The sequence below is a fragment of the Aquila chrysaetos genome, chromosome 8, assembly GCF_900496995.4.
Source record: "Aquila chrysaetos chrysaetos chromosome 8, bAquChr1.4, whole genome shotgun sequence".
NCBI classification, from domain to species: domain Eukaryota; kingdom Metazoa; phylum Chordata; class Aves; order Accipitriformes; family Accipitridae; genus Aquila; species Aquila chrysaetos.
The window spans coordinates 40,323,537-40,345,736 of NC_044011.1; the positions used below are offsets into that span (position 1 = coordinate 40,323,537).

Below are 22,200 nucleotides of genomic sequence, written 5' to 3' on the forward strand. Positions count from 1 at the left end.
GTTGCCCTGATTTTTATACCAGATTTGGATCTTTTTTTTAAGATACCCTTTAAAGACTGGGACTTTCTTAGTCTTTGAGTGGGAAACAGAGAGACTGGAGTCGGCTGAGGGTTAAACCCTCATTCAGAACAGGCACTTCTCCTTCCCTCCAAGTTAAGGGGATCAGAGGGTCTCAGCAGCGTCTGAGAAGGGGCCGCTTGACAGCGACAGTTTCTGTATCCTCTGTGCTATCAGACAATGAGGGTGCTCAGGCCAGGAGTTTGCAGGATCTGGGGGGTTTGGTGCCCAGGGAGGCTTCGTGCCACTCCAGGGAGCCAGCGCAGGCCATTCCCAGGGTGGGACATGCACCCTGTCACCAGTGAGACAGCCAGAGGGTGGCATCGTCCTCCAGCACAAAAAGCAGCTGACCAGCTAGGAGCAAAGCTGTGATTTCGGGCCTTTTCCTGCTTTGTTGCCTGTGTTCCCAAATCAGCCTCCATGCTCCTGCCAGCCAGGCTTATGCACTGCATGTGCTGCCAAATCCGAGCTACCCACCCAGCTGTGCTGTGGATGCGCGATCTGTCCAGGTGCATGAAGCCAGAGGAAAGGAAACAGAGGGGCTGGCTGATCCCCAGCAGTGCGTGCAATGGCCCAGAGACATCGCTCAACCTTTTCAGGCTCTGAGGGCCAGCTGCCCTTGCAAGAGAATCCTAGCCCTCCTTTACACCGTGTGGCCTTGCTGGGATGTGTTAGGCTTGTGGTACAGAGCAGTCTCTGCATCCAGCTTCCCCTCACATTAGCACTTCACACAAAGCACGTCCCCATCAGGACAAGCACACGTGCATACATGGCTCCAATAGCCAGATGGGTCCTTGTCACCACTCTCAGGAGATGCTCTAGGGCCATGTTTTCAGAGCCAGAAGATTAGAGGTGGCAGTTAATGGAAGCTGTCAGCCACCAAAGGGAGTCAGAACATCACTGAGTCCCTGCTGCACTGCCAGGATGTTTTAATTCCAGACACGTTATAACTCAGCCGTCTCAGGAGAGAAAGGTGAGAAACAGAGAGGTGATCTGGCAAATCTCCTGAAAGTGGCAGTGTTGCCTAAGATGTGGGACACCAAGAAGGGCTGGCCACTCTGGTGTCTGCTGGGCATGAAATTAGAAATCTCATTGTGAAGTTACAAATCGCAGCTATATTCCTCTGCCTACTCTTCAATGTGCTGCCACACTGCCTGGGAGGAGAAATGGTCTCCTGGGCTATGTGTGCCAACAAGGTGCTGAGCTGCCTGACTACACAGGCAGCAAGGATCTCCTGTCCCTTCCAGCCCCTTTGCTGCAGGAACTGCCAGAAGATCCCTTTCCCCTTTCCTCATGCACCAAAACAAAATAGCTGCCTTCTCTCACTGCAAGTCAGCTCTGCTCTCGCTCATGTAAGCCTCCATCCCACAGGTGGGTTTTTTCCCTCTAATGTAGCTGTTTCAAATCCAGTGTCCATGGTGCCCAATTAAAAATACCCACGAGGCAATAGCTATGTCACTAGAATGCTCAGCAGTCTAGCTTTATTTGTTATCCTAGAAAATCTGAGGAGGAAATCCATGCTTAAGGTCTAAGAGAAGAAAAACTGTTACAAGTAAACCACACAGTACAAAGAGCTCAGCTCGTCAGTTCATTAAAAGACTGTTTTGGAGTTGCAGATTTGCAGCAAGCGGTGGTGGGGCAGTCTTTCTTGCTTACCCCTCTCCCTTGTCCCATGGGTGCTGCATGCAAGCAGCAGCATCCAGCCCTACGCAGTGGTGGAGAGAGACTGACTCAGTTCCTGCCTCTCCCACAATAGCACCATGAGAGGCTGATGGAGACAAGGGAAGGACAGTCAGAAAGGTTCTCTCTGATGGCTGTGAATCTGCACAGATAAACTCCCTCCAGATGGGTGGAAAACTGAGCAAGCGCTATTCCTGCAGTCTCTCCCCTCACATCAGGTGGACTGGCTGCTGCAGTTCAGCCTCCTATGCACTCTCAGCTCCCAGCTTTGCACTGTCCTCTCTTGCCTCTGGGATACCCCACTGGCTCAGTAGCCTGGAGAGTGAAAGATTGATTCATCTTAAAGACACAGCATCTCTGTAGGCAGATCCTGCCTTTACTCCCAGTCACCTGCATCAAAATGGTCTTTACTTCTGCTCCTCCCATTCAGCTTCCCCTTCTCTCTCCATACAAGAAGTTGTGTTCCATTCTGCCATCAGATCCATTGTTTACTTCTCCTGTTCATCAGGCTCTGCAGGAGGGCAACAGAAGGAAAAGCGTAATTTGCTAGCGCTGCATGGAAAGCCACTGCTCCCGCCCAATGCTGTTCACATGCTCCATAAAGTAACTTACAGAGTAGCCAGCATGCATGGTGCTATACTGTAGGGCCTCTGATGTGCCAGCACCCCCAGCAGAGCGAGGTGACGACAAGCTGCACCAGTGAGCCAGAGAAACATGAAGAGAAGCCTGCAGGGCCTGAGCCTCTGTGCACAGGATGAACCTAATAACATAGCTGTGGAAAATAAGGGTTGGAATTCATTTAGCAGCCAGGCAGAGATTTCATTACAGTAAATGAAATGAAGTTCTCAGCTCAGCTCTGCTGCAAGATCTGCTAATCCCTTACAGAGAGCATAGCTGTGGTACATGCTCCCTGCCTGGAGCTCTGGGAAGCTGTGCTAGGTGCAGCATTTTCCTGCCAGTTGGCAACAAACAGTAGAGAGCTCGATTAGCTAATGTGCAGAGGGGAGAGCCACTTCTACTGAAATGGTGACGAGGTCTCTAAGTATTTCCATACAGTTCAGTACAGAAGCACTTAAAATGATGCCCTGAAAGCATGTGCATGTATATTCATATACCGATATCTGATGACAAGCCAACTAACTAGAATGTCTAGAAGGGATGAGAGAACGAAGAAACTGTTTGCAGCAGATCTCCAGCCACCTCCCTTAAGCCCCTGCTGCTTAGGCTTACCTTTCAGCCCAGCCTGCGGTCAAAGCAGACATACTCAGCCAAGCTGACATTGACAGTTGGGTGCCATGGCCTCAACAGAGGGAGAGACAAGTTAAAATTACTGAAAAAGATAGGTCTGAAGATTGATGAATGGCTGAAGAAATACAAAGGGCTAGTAAAGAATTTTTTAGTTCTGTTTGCCACTGAGCACAACCCCAGCTCCAGGGAGAGAAAACTCATCACTCTTCACACATGGGCATGTGCTCTCCAGCAACAGTAAATTAGGCCAAGTGCTCCAGGCTCCTCTATTAATCTCTGAGAGAAAAGGAAAGACTACTTGAGCTCCTCACGGTTCATTAAGATGCTACAGCAGGAAACAAGCCAAACACCAGGGAACAGAGTCCATCTACCAGGCATTACGCAGAGGTGACATTGGTGTGAATCAGGGAAGCAGCTGCTAAAGCCAGGAACACAGAAAAAGGCAACCTCAGAAACTTCCCTTGAAACAGAATCAGTGACTTTTATCAATTAAAGTTTCCTGACTTGAAAGTAGTTGAAACTTCTTTGTTCAAATGGTTAGGTAGTGAGAAAAAAGCTCTTTTTCAGCCAAAGGGAAACTTCCATGTGAAAATAAACTCTACTTTGCCTGAATTTGTGGAGATATTCTCAAGAAAAAGTAAACAGATACCACCCTGCAACCTCAGGCTAGAAAAATTAAATAAAGTTTGGCATTTTGGCAGGTTTTAGCCAAAATTTTAGAAAAAAGAGAAAGAAAAAAATGAGAGAAAAAAAAATAAACTATTTTCAGAGCATCTCTTGACTTTCCAACTTTCCTGCAGAAGCAAGCTGTACGATACAATTGCACATATGTATATTGGTCGAGGACTGACATTGTACCACATCCGCCCACTCTCCATTGTTCATGGTGGGTTCTTGTAAAAAATGCGGTATTGCAAACATGCAGTATAACAAAGCAGAAATCGCTATCTGAATACAGAACCATTTTGCCCGCTGTATGCCACCGACTGGAATAAGGAAGAACTCTTCTCAAGTACAAAGCAGGCTGGGAAAACTCCGCAACCTGTGTAAAAGAAAGAGTCAGGACGGAGAGGTCAGGAATTCCAATGAAAGAAAAATGACAGCTATAACGGAGCTGAGAGCATGAATCTGGAACCCGAGTTCAAAAGGAATTCTGCAGCGATGAAAGAACCCACCAAGAAGATGGATTGTTTCCTGTGCATTTCTCCTGTCCCTTTTTCCTGGGACAGCCTTTTCTAAAGCAGTAGTACCAAAGACATATGGGGCCAATCACAGCAGCTTTGCTGAAATACTGCCTTACTGCAAACCACAGCGTGAACAGCAGTCAAGAATAGAGGGCAAAGCGCTGGAGAGGAAGCAGACAGGAGAACGGTATTCTCTTGCGATAACAAGTACTTTAGCACAATCCATTTACTTTCTTCTTTTTCTGTGAACAATTCTGGCGCCCAGCTATTGATACCTATCAGAGCTCTCATTTCTCCTTCTGTGTCCTGGGAGATCAATGCTTAGGACAGAATTAAATTAGATTCATCCCACATTAATTAAGTTCAGGCACCCAATTCAGGATGGGTTAAGGACACCTTTTAAAGCCAACACTCACATGCACACACACGCACACAACTTTCATAGCCAGCGAACAGAGGAGCATCTTTTATTGGGAAATGCAGCTGTCCCCATTTCACAGCAGACATGAAACTGCATTTGTGTGTTCAGTGATCTCAAGGAAATTATCTACGGTGGGACAGAGAAACAAACTTTAAAAACACTCCTCTTTGTGACACTCGGCACTTCGGAAGAGCCAGTCTGTGGAATCACGTGCTGGCAGGTGTTCCTTCTGCACATCTGAATTTTCAAAAGGCACTGCTGTAGCCCACTGCCACTGTTCAGAGATGTACCAGCTTAGAGCATGCAGCATGACTGCTTCACTAACATCACTGTGCAGACAGTTGCATTGCCTGCTTGCCTACAGCCCTGAGCCTCAGACGGATGCTTAACTCATGCTGTGGACATGCCACAAGGGGACTGCTGGCTTCATGTTAGGCTCACGCGCAAATACAGCCCTGGGAATCCATGTCTGTACACAGGACCTAGCAGAGCATCTAAAGAAGGGCAGACTGTAGGCATGAGCTTTTTTTTGTAATTTTTATTTGAACACAGTATTCTGACAGAATGCAAAGTCAAAATCCTCAGTTAGTATCAGTATTTACACCAGTGAGAATGGGAATAAAGGTGGAATCGATGTTTCACTTGGTAAAAAGTTTTTTTGTTTTTTAACAAGATAGAAGGCCCCCAAAAGTAGGGAATGCTGGGTAAGGATGTCAATGGAGGGTCTGAGAACAACTATCAAAACAGCCTAGTGTGAAAATCTGGGGTCTGAAGGCTCCATAGAAAAGTGTGAAAATAAAACTCCACTCTAAAAGCTGAACAACTGGATGCACTATTATCTTATCATCTTTACGTATGGCGCAGCATGAAATGTAATCACTCCACAACTAGAAGCTGATCAATCTGCATTGCCATATAGATATATATGTATGGTATGGATACATATATAAACATATACAGCGTAAACGGCATCAGGTTGGTCCCTCTTCAAAGGTTTAAATAAAAGCAATGAAGCCTAAGCTATCTTGGAAATGGGGTACTTCTAAATTAAAACAAATTATTTTTCATTAAGGGCAAGTAAAAAACCACTCTCCAGAATTAACCTACAAGTATTGGGAAGTGTCATGATGGCATTAAAAAGGAGTTGGATGGACAGTCCCAGTGCTCAGGCAATCACAGGGTTCACTTCTGCCTTGGAATGGTGCCCATTCCATTGATCTCAACACAAACCCACTGCAGTCAGCAGGGTACTTTCTAATGATGCAGCTGGGTGTCGGATAGGGCTTTGAGCTGGTTACCTTTTATGACAGAAATGCCAATCCAGGTGATAGTTACCACATTTTCACCCAACAGGTGCTGACCAGTGTCACTGGACAGGTTTCTGTCATTAGCATTGTGCAGCATTTGTTTCCTATCAGCTACTCAGCTCTTAGTGGGTTATAACTTAGAAGGTATAACACAAAAATGACAAAAGCAGTCAAAGACATTGCAGAAATGAGAAACAAATACTTGTGGTCATCCAAGGGAATGGAGGTACACACTGCCTACCCACTAGTCCTCTGCTGCCCCAAAGACTCTCCCCAACCGTAGACAGACCTTTTTGTGCTGCATTTTATGGACTGATTTCTTAGAAAAAAAATCCTAGGGACCATGGGCCAAACTTCCCCATAGTTATACCAACACTGCTGTGATGGGTCATGCAAGGGCCGAATTTGACACAAGGCTTTGAAGTGAGGACATATTCTGCCCTGATATCCTGGCTCGGGATGGGTATTGCATGAGTGTCTATGCCTGTGTATCCAGTCATCCTCCATTTGCATCCCAGGAGCTAAGGAAAAAATGCAAAACCCCCCACACTTAGCAAATGACAAGACTATTATTTTTCACAGTTTGAAATTATGTGATGCTACTGTAAAAGACTGCATACTTAGAAGAATACACCGATCAAAGTGGCTCAATTTACCTGAGCCAAACTGCAGTCTACCCATGCCCCGTCATCCTTCTGTTCATCACCTTAGCGCAATGGAATGCCATAGTCAGCTCGGTTTGACTTTTCATTTAAAGGCTTCTGTTCTTTGTAAGAGTTGTTCTCTTTTTTTTTTCCTGAATATTCTTTTTTCAAATCTGAACTATCGCTACACCTTCCACATCCAAACTATGTTGAAGCTTTTATTATTTCAATACTATGACAAAAAACACATTTCACACTAAAAGTCACGCACCCACAGTGCACAAGCTTGCAGATCTAAAGTAGAATAAAAAAGAAACCAAAAGAAAAAAAAAAGAAAAAAAAACCCCAAACCCCAACAGAAGGAACATCTCTATACAATGGGCTGGTCTTCCCCTATATACCTCTGACTTCCTCCTGCTCAAGCCTCCTTTCTTTTCACCCCAAAAATCTCAGTGTTACTCCATGACTCACAATGATAAATGCCATTGATAAGCTCCCCCTCTCCATATTGATAATACACGTACTACATCAGCCCCCTTTTCCAACTGTTGACAATAATATGCCAAGACAAGTGAAATCACTGGAAATCTTGGCATTGATTTCCAAGCACTTGCTCTTGATTTCATGGTTTTGATTCTGCAGAGCATAGGTGGATAACTCAATACGTGATAGAGTAGAATAGAATAGAATAGAATAGTTCAGTTGGAAGGGACCTACAACGATCATCTAGTCCAACTGCTGATGGAGCTAGCTTTGCAGGAGGCGTCTTGCATGCTGCCAAGCACTCTTGTGCAAAAAGTCTTTGCCTTTAAATTACTTTTCTAGGGTCAAATGAAATGGTATTTACTGACATACTAAGGAGGACTTGATGTAGTCAAACATCTGAGATAAGACCAGACCAGCCCTAACTGTACAATCTCCCTTCTGCTTCTCAAAGCTCCGGGAAGGTTCTATGAAGGAAAGGGGAGAATGTCCTAAAAAAGCAGAGATGATATTTCTCTTATGCAGTCAGGCCCAGGTCCAGCAAGGGACTTAAACTCTTACTAAATTTAAGTATAGAAGGACTCTCACCAGCAACTCTCTCATTCCAAGTTAAGTGTGTGTTTATGCGGATTGCTGGATAAAGACCTTGACTGGTGACAATTGGTTTGAATACCCCCACCCACCCAAAAAAACCCAAACCAAACCCCAGCATTACTTTTCTTCTTACTCCAGTAAGAAATAATAATAATAATAATAACAACAACAACAACAACAATAATTAAGAAAAGATAAAGGGGAAACAACTACTGTAAACATCCATGTTTTAAAATGTCTCCCTTTGCAAAGCAAGCATGCTGCTAACCTAGTATCTATAGACTGTATTTACTTAAAAAAAAAAAAAAAAAAAAGGCAGCTATTTTACACATACATTTAAACACAACAAAAGTTAAAAAAAAAATATTTGTCAATTGTAAACACTGGAAAGAACAAAAGTTGGCAAAAATTAACATAAAATTTAAAGAAATGTAGAGTCTGAATACTGCAAATTGAAATATATCCCCGAAGCTGCAATTTTGGCATTCTTCCTAAAAAAAGATAATAATAAACCCCAAATAAATGTCTAATGTGGAAAACAGAATTCAGTCACAAAGAGCTCAAGACACTTTGCATACTGAACAAATACAAGGTGAACAGAAATTATAACTTATTTATGAGGCTTTACATATTTCAAACTCGACTGAAAAGTATAAAAATAAATTGTGGACTTTGTTCATTAAGTACCAGCTGTACCAAGTAGTACAGTGGTTATATCCGCTATACTAACGAAGTAAAGAACAGGGTCTTTTTTTTTTTTTTTTTTTTTTTGTCTAGGACTAGTTGATTTTGAGCTTCCCAACCACGTTGCAAATGGTATTTGCAATTTTGCTTATTTGAATATACACAGGGTCAGTTAAGCCCTGATTTGGTTACGGGTTTAACCCTGTTTTTAAAATGTATTACTTTTTAAAAGCAAGTGCACAAACAAATAGAACCTTTCTAGAAATCTTTTTAAAAAAAAGAAAAGAAAAGAAAAAGAGAGATTCCCCCCCTCCCCCTATTTATGCATTTTCTGTTTTGTTTGTTTTTCTTAAAAAAAGGCAACAGACACTAGAGGAATGAGATGTGTGTTGTGTTTTGTGTTTTAAATGCTTGGGTGAAGTTGTTCTGTCATTTGCTTTCATCTGTTGCTGATCATGCTTTGCTCTCATTTTCATTTGTTTGTGTGGCTTCATTGGGGACCGTCTTGACTTCTGCTGGAGGTGTCTTAGATTCCGTTGCTTGCACTTCAGATTTGTCTTCTACTGGGATTTTCCTGAAGAAGAATCACCAAAATGGCACAGTTTAGAAGCAGAGAAATATAGACTGTCTATTGCTGAATTAGTGATAAGGAAAGAATGTTTCTGGAAACAAGCAAATACATTGCCTTGCTAGAGTAAAATGAGCATTTCCAGATGCAGAATTAAGTAAAACCAAACTCACCCCCCACCCCAGCTTCATTTAGCTCTAGTGAAATCTTTTCTGATTTTCCTCCTGCCCTGAGTTACCATACTAGTAGGATGAGGTCTCAGGCTGCAGCAGAGGCACAAGGCGTGTTGTGGTGTGCAAAAAGGAGCAAAAGGGAAAACTCACACAGTTGCAAAGGAATTTGATTTTACCATCACACATTTACATCACCCAAATGTCCTATTAAAAGAGACTGCCATTTTAGCAGAAAATCTTTTTCCCTACAGGAAGTCAGTCCCAGAATTTCCCAGTATGTTGCAGGAAGGGAAACACAGAAGTGAATTTTATCAAACACATTTTCACAAGTGTAAAGGAGGTCAAGATCTTCACAGGCTAACGCTTAGATTCATCAGCCTGTGTTTTGGCACTTTAATGAAGAATCAGAAGTCTGTTTGTCCAACACTCTCCTCATAGCCATGAAAAGTGCCACACAAGGCGCATCTGGTGGCCTCCCTGAAGAAGCGCCTGTTCCAGGCCATTACCCACGAAGTTAGTTTGAGATGACTGCAATCTTGATTCACCCTGATGAGCAGGTGAGATGAATCTAAGCCTATGGTTGCAATACTGATTTGCGCCACAGGAAGCAGATGAGCAGCACAGGTAGAAGAAAGTGGCTGGACTGGCAGAAAGAACACAGCTCTGCATTCCACCATACCCAGAATTCACTTACATGACACTGACCAAGTTGCATTAATTCAGTTGAAATGTTTCTGTACTATGGGCAAACCATTTCCTACCTCCTTTCAGCTCAGTACCAGATCACAATTCTCTATTCTGTTTGTCACTCCGTAGCACCCAGCATGGCAGGGCAGTGGCTTTAGGTGCAGTGAACTGAAGTGAGCATGGATTTCTCTGCTTAGGAGTGGCAGAGCTGCACCCATCAAGGCTGCCTGCTTCCCTCCAACCCTAGTGCATCTGCTGTGCCACCCAGGCTTTCCAGGAAGGGCCAGATGCTCCATAGCTGTGTGGGGCACAAGGCAATGCTGTGGAAGAGTCACACTGCAGGAATGTCTCCTGACTTAGGGGAGGATGGGAGCACAGCTGGGCGGTAGGGAGACCAGAGCCATAAGACATAAAGGCACCTGAATAATACAGTAAAACAGCATAGGTTTTCACTCAGATCTGGAAAAGAGCCTGGTTCTTGGTCCTAGAGTGTCTGACTCCTCTTTTGTGAGCGCTAATACACATTGCAATCATAGTGTCAAAGCCAACGATCAAGGCTGATGCTTTATTTTGGATTAAATACAAAGCTTCCAGAATGAAGTAATTTTCCTGGAGACCTGAGGATGGAAAAAATTTGAACCAAAGCTGTGACTTAGGGTATGTCTCCAGTGTGATTGCTAAAGCATAGCCTAGATTTATCTGAGCTGTAAACCCAGCTCTAGAACAGCTAGTTAGATTCTTGGCAGCAATCTAGCTGACAGTGCAGAGCCCAGTGTCCTCAATACACTTTCCTTCGCAAAAGCTGAAGATGCAGCGTGAACTCGGGCTTTTGGTTTTGGGAGCTGCTCCCACAACAAATCTGAGCTGCTTTTTCAGGATTGTTTCTCATGATAAAGCACAGGCTCTGCTCAGGCAGGAAAGACAAGATACTCCTTCTATTTCATCCTGCCTCTATCAACACATGGTGTCCAAATAGGAAGCCAGAAGGAACAGGGACCTTAGGTACTTGTCCCCTGAAGGGTGGCTTATCCACTAGCAATCAGCATTTTCCAGGCTTCTGTGCTCATGGCTCTGTCAGCAACTGCCATCCAAAACGACACAGCAAGACTGTTCTTGTCAAACATCTGCACAACTGATAGGGACCCTCCCCCCAGTTACCCAGGTGAGGACTTCATGCTGTTTTCAGTCTCCAGTTACAGCATCTCCTGCCAAGCACAAGGTGCAGACTCGTCTCAGTTGGGGAAAGTGGATCCTGTCCAGATGGCATAAGGCTCCAAAAGACCCCTCAGGTTGTCCTGCCTAGGGGCTTGCTGATGCTCTCTGAGTAAATCAGCTGGGTAAAGAGGAGACCTGATACAGTGGATGAAGACTCATCTCTAATATACCATGACAACACACTGCCAAATTATCCTGACCCAACTGTGCTGTGACTGCTCCCTCTCTCTCAAACAAGATCATATTGCCTTATCCTTTTGCCAGTTTAGGGACAAATCTAGAGGTACCATGCTTTCACAGTTTCACATGGCACTAGTTTCTGCCCCACCTGATACTGAAATAAGTTCCGAAGGGCTCCACTGATCTGTTAGGACATTGAATTTGGGTGGCTGTGCTCAATGAACTGAAGGAACTCGGCACCTCTGAGGACAGCACTTCCTTTGCACCAAACTGAACTGTTTCTGATCTCTTTTATAAAAGAATAACCTACGATAGACAAAGTTGCATTAAAGTCTGAAGAATAACACATTTATGGTAAATTCCTGGGTTTGTCTTTTCTCTGCTTCCCTGGCACAGCCTATTCCTGCTTTCCTGCTGGACCTTGAAAGCCAAGCCCTGTTTAGTTGGTTCACAGGTGAGTTAGTTTGCTAAGGAAACAATGAGATTAGTTAAGAGAACACCCAACAAGAACACAGCACAAGCACCAGTGCACAAGAGACATAGCACACAACCAACAGAAGATTAAAGGCAGCCATACTCGGTCTTTGAAGGTGCAGCAGGTACAGAGCTGTCTGCAGTGGAAGAAGCAAGCTCACGAGCTTGCCCGCTAGTCACACTGGCAGGAGTAGTAGTGCCAAGGGCTGCAAAAACATCCTTTGCAAGATCAATGTCTGGTGTCTTGAAGGTCCCTTCGTCCATTTTAAAGTCCTCATTCTGGGAGGCGTTTGTGGTGCTGCCTGAAGCAGCCTCGCTCTTCAGATTGCTTGGGTTCTTGGTTGTCTCTGTTGGGCTCTTCACTGTACTGGGCTGCACAGCTTCCTTTTCAGGGCTCTTGGTGCTTGAGACCTCCTGCTTGGGCTCGGATGGAGCTGGAGGGCTAGTGAGGTTTGCAGGGCTTGCAGCAGCTGGCTTGTTACCAGCTGCCACTTTGGAGGTCTCAGCTACGTTAGCAACAGCGCTGGGGCTGAGCACTGCACCTTGGTTGGACAGGACACTTGAAGACAAATTATTAGTAGCCGGAGTAGAGCTTGGGGTATCGCTGAGATCAACAAGGGGGGCCACTTTGGGGGTGGAGGAGGGTGGTGGTGAAGAGACTGAGGTGGCTGCCCCTTTGGCTGGAGTAGCCTGGCCAGTCGACATGGAGTTTGACTCAGGAATGGTTGTGGCTGGCAGGGCAATACTGGACGTCAGCGTAGTGGTCTCGCTGGTGGGGCTGTTCTGAGCAGTGGCAAAGGTTTCAGTGATAGTGTCAGAGTTAGTGGTGCCCGTAGTTACAGAAGGCAGCATGTCCTCAACAGTAGCTGCGGTATCGGTGGGGTGCCTGTGAAGAGGACAGGAGTAGAAGAGAAATAGAGACAATGAAGCCCACAAATGACAGCAGGGGAAAGGGGAGCAGAGCGTAAGACTGAGAAGGCAAGTGGGTGGTGCAGCAGCAGCATGGCATGTGGTTACAACACACACAGAACATGGAGAGGTACTCGGAGAAGCAGAAACCTTTCAGAGGTCAAATGTGCAAAGGGTAGCAAGGGCTGGCTGGGACAACTGAAGAGTAGCTAGGAAGAGAAAAAGAGCAAAGAGGACATGACCTTCAGGAATGGCTTGTTCACACAGATTTTGGTTCAAGTCTTAACCAAACGTAACCCCATCAACTTGCACAGACTCTTCTGTTTTAGCCTAACTTTCCTCCCAGCCTCTTCCACCTAACCTCACAAGGAAGCTTTCCACCAATTCCCTGAGCTTGCAGCCCTGCGCCACCTGTCACCATGCAACAAGGTCCCAATGTAGGTCCCCTGAATCCAGTCCTTCATCTTGGCCCTGTCCTTTTGCCTGCAAGTCTAAGGCCTTCATCAAACCACACAGAATATAATTCTTTTTCTCATACACACATGTAATGCATATATATGTACATACACGTACGTATGTGCAGCTTTGAGGTGATGTTTTCAGCCCTTTTGACCAGATTCCAGCCTGTAGTGTTAGCTGGAATGAGGTTTGCTTTAAGACAATGTCTGACAGTGTATCTACGCTTTAGTAGCCATGATGTAGCACTGGTTGCCTTAACAAGTACATGGATGTGAGGCTGGAAAAACAAAACGGTTTATTCCATGAGAAGCCAGTATGCCTGAGAACACCACATCAGGCTTATTAACAAAAAGAAAACCTTCATAGAGGAGGATAATTGAGTTAAAATTCTGGTAAGACTAGCTAAGAAAATGAGGACAATATAAATCCTAGCTATTCCTCACTGCTGCGCATCCACGTTTCAGTGCTGCTTGTGGACATAGCTTCCTTTCTCCTCTCACCTCACAGAGACCTCCAGCAGAGCCATTTTACCAGTGGGTCCCACTGCTAACCTAACCAAAGGAGGTGAGCAGTATGCAGGTGGAAGAGCCTGACCACCTCACCATTGTGATGACTCTGCTGAAGGAAAGGAACGCAACTTGTGCCATCAGTTCCAAACCTGACCCAAATATTAACAAGCATTTCAGCAGCTTCCTAAAGCGAATTCCTCCCATTACTGGAGAAGTACTCAGAGGACACTAGAACTGCAACAGTCTAGGAAAGAGCTTAATGTAGACAGCGGGCAATACTTAAACCTCGCCAATTCCAGCTAATGTGGATTCATAGACTGAGGCCCCAAACAAATTCTCCGATACAAACAAAGCTTGTAGGTAGCTCTCAGCCCTCTCACAGAATAATCAGACTTGCCATGCCTCCCCAACACCCAGAGTGTAACTACTCTGCTACTATCAGTAGAGAGGACTGCTTTCACCATGTGGCGTTCAAGCACTCATCCAGCAGAGCTCAAGCAGGAGTCGGTGCTAGGTGGGGGCTGCTTTTGCTCTGGATCCTTTGCAGTGAACCTGGACAGGTACCTGATCTACACACCGGATGGAACCTGGCAGAGACAGGCCTTTCAAGAAAGATTGCTTTACTACCCTTTCCCTTTCAGTGCTGGAAATAGGAGTCACTGAATGTTGAGGAAGAGAGGAGGCATTTCCTCACTGGTATATCACAAAGGGAATGTGGCGATTTTACCTTTTTTCCTCTCTTCCTGCCCTAAGTCATGGGCATGAGAGATCAGGGATTAAGGCAACTGAGGCCAACGTGTTGACCCTGTGCTAAGATTGACTAATGCCAACATACTCTGGCTCCGTCAGTGGGGTGGTCTCATTGGGCTCTGTGTGTTTTCCCCCATCATGGTTGGGGGTCCGCTCCTCTTCAGTCCGCACCTCCACAATAGGCTCCTTGGACTCATCTTTCCTGTAACAAAGGAATTGCATAGAGATTGGTTCCCATTCACACTAGATATCCTCCTGCAAAGACATGCTGCAAGTGTCAATAGTGAATGACAGAAACAAACTAGCCTAAACAGCAGATTACTTATTTTTGTCACTTCCCCTTCCAGTTATTACCTACAGCACGGAAGACCACCGTGATGTCCAGCATTTGGGCCAGCCATTTGACGGCTACTAACAGGAATAGGACAAAAACAGAGAAACGGCTGAAGAAAGCCCTTCCTGGAAATATAAAGCAGAATGAGTGTGGCCCCAGATCTTTTCAGGACCCTCCCATCAGTGTTGAGGAACCCAGGATGCCCTAAAACAGTTTCTTTTCCAGAGTTGCTGAGGGGACACACTGATCAACAGAAGGAGCAATGTAAGTGATGACAGTACTTACGAGAAGGCGGCTTTGCCCTCCTCCATGTCTTTGCCCTTGGCTCCTGGGCCAGATTTGCCGCATAAGTTGACAGCAATGCACATCAGCAGGCCACACTTGTTCAGGAAGTAGCAGGTGACATCCACAGCCACCAGGAGCAGCACAAAGATAACAATGAGAATGCCTACGATGGCAGCAGTCCCAAGGCCTGATGTAGGGCTAGTACTAGCTTTAGAGACCAAAAAGAGAAGAAAAAGAAGGCATTGTAGTTAAAAAGTGAGTTGGGGCTAATTATGGCTCAAATTTGGCTATGCTTAGGTTGCAAGCATGGGAAACTTAGAGAAAGTACACCCTCTCTTTAGCAGCCTTGTGTTATAACCAGTACTTTATCCTAAAAACCATGCAGGACAATCACCTGAAAAGACAGATTCACTTGGACTTAATGGGGCTTTTCCCATCTCTGTTGGGCTAAGGCCTAGAAAGCAGACTACAGCAGACTCGTCTACTGTGGCATATACCCAGCTGGAACTCTGAAGGGCTCCCGTTTCCCTCTACCACTTCCTCAAGATGAAGGCTGTGTCTAGGGTCCAGAGTTACTTTGGCACTGCCAGCCAGGCACAAGGACAAGTGTAAGTGAAGCCCAGACTCTGTAGTATGACTTGTGCTGGTGGGACACAGAATACTGGGTGATATCTGTGGGGCCTCAGCGTTGATTAGCCCCTTATGTAGTGAAAAGAAAGGGAGGAATTAAAACCCTTCCTGTCACTCAGGTAAGACCCAGCTATCCAGAACTGGAAAGCGGCAAGCTTTTCATGTCTTATCCAGAGATAGATGAGCTCATCAGTGAATGCTCTAGGAGTGTTTTGGTTTAGGTACAGACAACAATCCAAGTAGTCTTCTGAGGAAGCAATGGTAATGATAAGCAGACTGTCACTCTGCTGACATTGTCCTGGTCACAGCAGCTGCCTGCTCCACCTCACCCAATCTCCACCATGTTTCCCCACCTACAGAATAGAAAAAAATACCTTGCCTTTTCCAGTAGACAAAGGACAGCAGGTGAGAGGTGGTGACGGAGGCCTAGAAAATCCATGGGGTTGCCCATATTGTACTAAGTTCAGAGCAAGCGCCTTTAACTTTCTACCTGTGTGTAAAATGCTTAGTACTTTCTTAGAAACAGGGAGTGGATAAACACATCGGCTAATCCTGTCAAAGCCTTTGGCCATCACAAAACCAACAGGCACAGCCTTGAGTGTTGCCAGCTGCAGCTTCCCAGTCTCTTACTATCATACCCTGAACACAAACTACTTTTTGTTCTCCATGTTTTATTCAGAATAATTCTTCCCAAGCTGCTGATCTGCAGGCAGAGCATTTGGCTGTTGGCTCATACAGTTCAGCACTGATTTAGATGTACCAAACTACTTAAAACCTGCTTGCTAGTCTCAACCATCACATAATCTGCCTTTCACTATGGGACTGTGCACGCAGCAAAGGCCTGTAACATCTGACAGAGCTGCTTACTGATGTTTACTGAGACAGCAGGAGCATGTTTGTCATTGTCCATAGGAGTATTTTGGTTTTTTTCTTTCAGTTCAGATGCAATTCTATTCATTTCTACTACATTTTTTACTGCTGGATGTCACAACCCCCAAACACTTAGAATCTTTTCTTTGCAGAAAAGCCCAGCAAAGCACTGAGGCTTTTTTTCCCCTCAGCCTGATCTATGTTGACTTTGACAGGTGGAGAGATCATTTCTAGGGCTCACAGACAGCGAGCCACACCCTCTGCAAACTTAGAAATAGGAGACAGAACATCCTTAGCGAGAGGCAGATAGGTGTTGTTTCATTTTGTGACCCTGATATGTATTAAGGAATCCAGACTCCAACAGGAAAGTTTATTTCTGCATTTGACTGTACCTAAAAGTCACTCTGAGGCACCTGACTGACACTTACATCGCAAGTCCATTAAATGCTCAGCAGAATGTTTGTGCCACAGACCAAATCCCTGCCAACACCTTGCAGCAAGCTGCATAATTAAATTAATCATTCTCCAATGGATGCAGGGAGCGAGGAGGTCATATATTTTCCCTCTTCTAATGTATTCAGAATTCTTGCGTGGATTGTTCTATAATTAACATATTCCTGTTCACACCAGCTCCTGAAGAAAAAGCTAAAGATGTGTCAAACTTTTCTTCTCATCTACATCATCTTTCTGGGAATGAGCTCCTTAGCAGGCTAGTAAAGGTGCACTAAGGAAAGCATCACAGACAGTGAATTCAATAAAATAGTTCCTTGATGTGCCTCCAAAATATACCTCATCTCAGTCACCAGACCTGGAGTGAGACAAAATATTTCGTTCTGGGACAGATGGAATTTTCTCATGTGCTACAAGACATCTTCTGGAAAATTCCATTCAAACTAGAGTCCTACTCTTTGCTTCCTCTCTCCTCCAACTTTTACAAGACCTGTCAGTATCAATAGCCTTACACATTGCCCACACCTTGTCTGTGAACAACTGCACATGACCCATGTGAACTGCAAGAAGAACTGCATAAACTGTGAACTTGTTAGGACAATCACAGCCTCTGCCCCTGGGGCACAGCCAAAGCTTCTGGATCCTCAGCAGGCATTGCAGCAGTGGCTGTTTTCAAGCCGCTTGGTGTTTACACATGGTATTGGACTTGGGGAAGCTGCTTTACATGAATAGTAAGGAAGGAACTAATTTCTTCCCCGTGCAGGAGTCAGTTCACTGTGCCATTGGAGATCAAAAGGTTCTGGCATTCCCACGGGATCCTGGGCCAGCCTGTTACTGTTTCACTTCTGGCAATATCAAGGCACATGCATAAACAGGGATACAAGGAGCTGGAAATGAAAGAATACCTCTGTCTTTGGCATCAGTATGACTAATGTGGGAAAGCTGTTCAGAAAAGATGCTGAGGAAGAAGACAATTCAGGGAAATATCACAACTGTGGTTGAAGAATTAAAAAAAAAAAATTACTTGGGAAACTCAGTCAATATAACTTCAAAAAAGAAACGTGCAGGGATGAATTAGGTCATTGTAGTCCTATATGCAGCAGAATAGTACATGCAATAAAGGCACTTTATTTGCGCAAAGATACAAGATTCAAAAGCTGGAAACAGAAGGTGGATGAGCTTAGGCTAGGAATAACATACAAAATTTTAACAGAAATCCCCAAATGAGAGCAGACTGTCATATCTTTCTCCACCCGACTTGGTTGAATAGAAATCTGCTTTACTTTCTAATCAGGGATTTTATGCAGATTATTTAGCACTACTGCAGAAAAGCCTGTCTGAATACTCACCTCTCTATTTAGGATTAATAACAGAAAGCAAAAATGAAAGAAAAAAGATGGTTCCTGTTCCAAGCAACGTTTGCCATTCCACTTAAAATGACAATGGTGGGTTCTCATATGTTTGTGTGTGCATGTCTGTGCGTTTCTGTGACTAGTGCTTGGGAAGCAGAGTATTAGTTCTCCAATAGCCCTTGGCAAGCACTAGGATCCATTGGGACAGCAGATGCTCTGCAAAAAAAACCCCCAGCAAGCACCAGGCCCCACAAAATGACTGATCTTGCCAATTGCAATGAGTACAATGGAGAAAGTGCCCGACTTCTTACTCAAAGGCCCAGTGATGGCTCCATGATTTGACCTACAGCCTGTCTAAATTTTGCTTTTACGTAGCTTCCATCAGCTTCTTGTGAGGCACTGAAAACACTTACAAATGTAACATGAACAAAAATCTAAATGTTCACAGACAGAAAATCTGAAAACTGTTGCAGGTATCCCAGGTTTTATGAAACTTGTCCAAACCACAGGCACATTATCAAATAACCTGCAAGGCTTTTCTCACATGAAAGATTAGAAAAGATCAGCTATAATAGAGAAAGGATGGTTTTATCACTAACACAACAAATAAAGACATTCAAACCTAGCATCAATTCTCTCTTCTGCCCCTCATTTTCTCTGTGACCCCAAGCACCCGTGAAACAGTAAAGCTTCAGCCACTAGAACTACCAGAGGTTTGCTGAAGCCAATATAACCAAAAGTTTGTAGCAAAGATAAGCCCTGCTATCCTTCCTCTCTGTCTCAGGGTCCTCTTTTATGATTAGGAAGCAAGGGCATAAACTATTTATACTGCTACACTGGGAGGGCTCCTATATAACTACAAAATAATTTTGAGTTTCCTCAGAAGTTTAATTAACATGAAGATGCAGTTCTAACCCAGACTGCTGTGGTCTTGCAGCCACAGAAAATGATCTGCAGCTGATCCACAAAATTGCAAAGAGCACCCAAGTTCCATTGAGTGACTGTGCTGTCAAAAAAACTTCAACATGAAGTGCTGCAGGACAGCAGTCCACAAGAACTGCTCTAACCTCATAGTAGACTGACTGGCCCTGAAATTTTGGAACCCACTGCACAAGGTTATAAAAACCACCAAGTGCTACTGTTCCCAAGGATCCAATTTCTGCTATGATAGCTGCAAAATAACTCTTTTCCCTCTCAACACCCAAAGGAGAGTACTGAATAGGTATAAGTCTCCCCTCCATATTTCTCCCTCCCTCCCAAACAATTATCTTTCTGTTCTGCCCTTCCACCCCAGGGAGCACGAGCAGCTACAACAGGAAAGGCTGCCAGGAAGAAGAGTATGGAGATGGGGAGAATAAGGGCAAATCTGCAGAGGAATGCCCTTGTGTTTGTGCTATTCTCAGATTTTATGTTTCAGACAATAAAACTGGGCCAAGGTAATTGCCTGCAATGGTTTTTTTCTAGGCTAGCAAGAAAGCCCTGCAATTTTCAGTAACTTTCAAATCTCTTCCACTAGTTCTGCTTTTATAAATTCTAATTCATGACATGAATTGATATTCCGAATCTTTCACAGACTAGCAATAAGGAAGAATAATATAAGAATCCTTAAAGACCCCATGAACTTGGAGGCTGTTGGTGCTGCATTTCTTTTTTCTGTATACATTTTGTAAAGGAATTTTTCTGTTGTTACAAAATGCAGGAAGCATGTAGTATATTATTCAGTTTCACAGACTGGCACATTTGATTAAATTAAATTGATCTACAAATACTTTAAGAACTATTCACTCCATCCTATAGCTAAATTTATACTGTATTTAATCAAACTAATATTCAGATACTTAAGATCCCTAATGAGTTTGCTGGGGCCTAAAACCATTCAGTGTACAAAATAAATGTATAAATACAGTTAGGTTGTTGAGCACCAGCTGCTAACACTGTGTGGACAAGATTACACGTGTATCACCAGTGAGTGTTACTGTGTAAATAGATGGTGGACATTTCTGACCTGATCCGGAGCACATTCAACCTGATGAGAAGCTTTCCAGTGATTCCCTTTTGCTATTCTCAGGACTAAGAGCAATAACACTTCCACAGGTTAAATAAGTAAACACAAAATGTTAAAAAATTTCTTGAGTACTTAATTCTAAAGAAGTGAAGAATTTATTAATTACAAATTATTTTTTTCAATGGAAAATGAGCTTCCTGCAAGACTGACCTTTCTAATCACCCTTATTTTACAATGTACAATAAAATTACCCATCAATTTTACTTTCTGCAACTCTGTACAGACATCTGCCCTGTCAGAGAGAGCAAAACCACCCAGATGTGTCTTCCTAGTGGGGTCTCAGCTAGAGCATGCAAAGAATGTTCAGGCACAGGCAGACAGAGACAAAAAAGGAATGGAGAGAAGCAGATATAATTCCAGGCATTTCAAAGGTCCTACAATATTTGGCAAAAAAGAGAAGAACAAACAAAATAAATAAAAATTGATTTCATGCATCAGAAGGAAAAAAAAAAACCAGGAGAAAAGCTATTTTTTCTCAGTGGATGCTAACAGCTTTAATTTGCAAACACTTAAAAGTATCCTTCAAACAAGGGGTGCTGCATTTTACAGACCTCATTTTCTCAGACACTCTGCACAATTTATAGTGGAGAAAAGCAACATGTGAGCAACCTTCTATTCCAAGTGACAACTGCTTCTGTTTCCACACAGTTTTAGGCTGGACAATTTATGCTTGCTTTCAACTTCGCTACTAGGTAGCAGAAATACGCAGCAGTCTGTGGAGCATTCCTTCCAAGACAAGACGGCAATGGATATTTCCCAAAACTACTACTGAACTCCTTTTAGATTGTCACCAAGACTGTGTGGCTTCAGTGGTCTGCTCCTGGCTTCAAGCTCTGTTATTTTCCTAAGACTGACTCCCTTTCCAAGGATGAAAAGGGGAATATGAGCATACAAAAAGGAAAAACTGTAAGGAAAGAGTGAGTCACACAAAGATCCTCTTTTCAGGAGTAAAAAAGACTGTAAATCTGAACACCTGATCCGCCGTCTGACCTCTGCCACAGCTGCCCTTCTACACTACTGCAATGCACACATCTCAGTGCCACTGGCTGCTCACACTAGGAGGTGTGAACAATTGCACCTGATCCTGGTGGAGCAGAACGTTATCAAATAAGGCCTTCCTGTAAAATGAAGGCAGCCAAAGTAATGCTTTGACAAATGTCTTTGAAAATACGTAGAGATTTAACAACAAACTGGGGGTACAGCTGCTGGAATCCCATGGGCCATGTGAGATCCTGCAAGGCTCTGCAGTTCATCACACACAGAAACATCTTTTGTAAGGGTTGAGGTTCCAGCCTTCTGTAGGTATGACTTGTTCACATAGAACATGTGCTTGCAAGGCTGCATGTGTGCACTGAAAATCTGAGTGTCTGAACTGCTTCTGGTTCCAGGTCTGAATCTATGTCTCATCTCTGAGCACAGAAGAGAGCTGCCTTTTCTGCAAACTTTAATCTTACTTACATCAAGAATAAGGCCTGGGACCTTGTCTAGCATTGACTGTCAGACCTCAAGGATCTGATGTATACCTAGTATCTGACATGTTACGAATCTGCATAAACTGGTGGTAAAAATATCAGTTATGCTCCTTATTTTTACAAACACGGGGACAGAAGCTCTTTTTGTATATATTCCATGTTGATTGGATTCCTGTTTGCCATCGAGTATGGGATTCATTTCAAGTAGCTTCAGCCATGTAAATGATCTCTCATCTACTTGTCTGGGCTTTGCCTAGTCACCACAGGGAGGATGCCCCTCAGAGCATAATGCATCTCCACTGCCTTAAGGCACCTCTCCTTGAATAGGAAGGCCAGCCTCCAGAGGTGCTGCTCTCTTCTCCATGCAACACTATGTAAAGTTATAGTTTAGGCAAGATAATTTTAATAACATATGAGTTGGGTTAGATATAGCTCAACCTCAGCTAGTAACCTCCATCTGTGGATAAGGGGAAACCCACAATACAAGCTGATATCAGATCTACAGATGAAGTTAAT

At 44.0% G+C, this 22,200-nt stretch overlaps 1 protein-coding gene across 1 annotated transcript in view; it reads right to left on the reverse strand.

Moving 5' to 3' along the window:
* Positions 1–1,632: 1,632 nt before the first annotated feature.
* Positions 1,633–22,200, reverse strand: part of NCAM1 (neural cell adhesion molecule 1) — a 160,469-nt gene continuing 139,901 nt past the window's right edge. The window contains 6 exon segments of the mRNA XM_041125251.1: positions 1,633–2,248; positions 2,350–8,832; positions 8,834–8,876; positions 11,703–12,485; positions 14,312–14,428; positions 14,846–15,053. Coding sequence (XP_040981185.1) covers positions 8,623–8,832; positions 8,834–8,876; positions 11,703–12,485; positions 14,312–14,428; positions 14,846–15,053 — 1,361 coding nt within the window. The 3' untranslated portion in view covers positions 1,633–2,248; positions 2,350–8,622.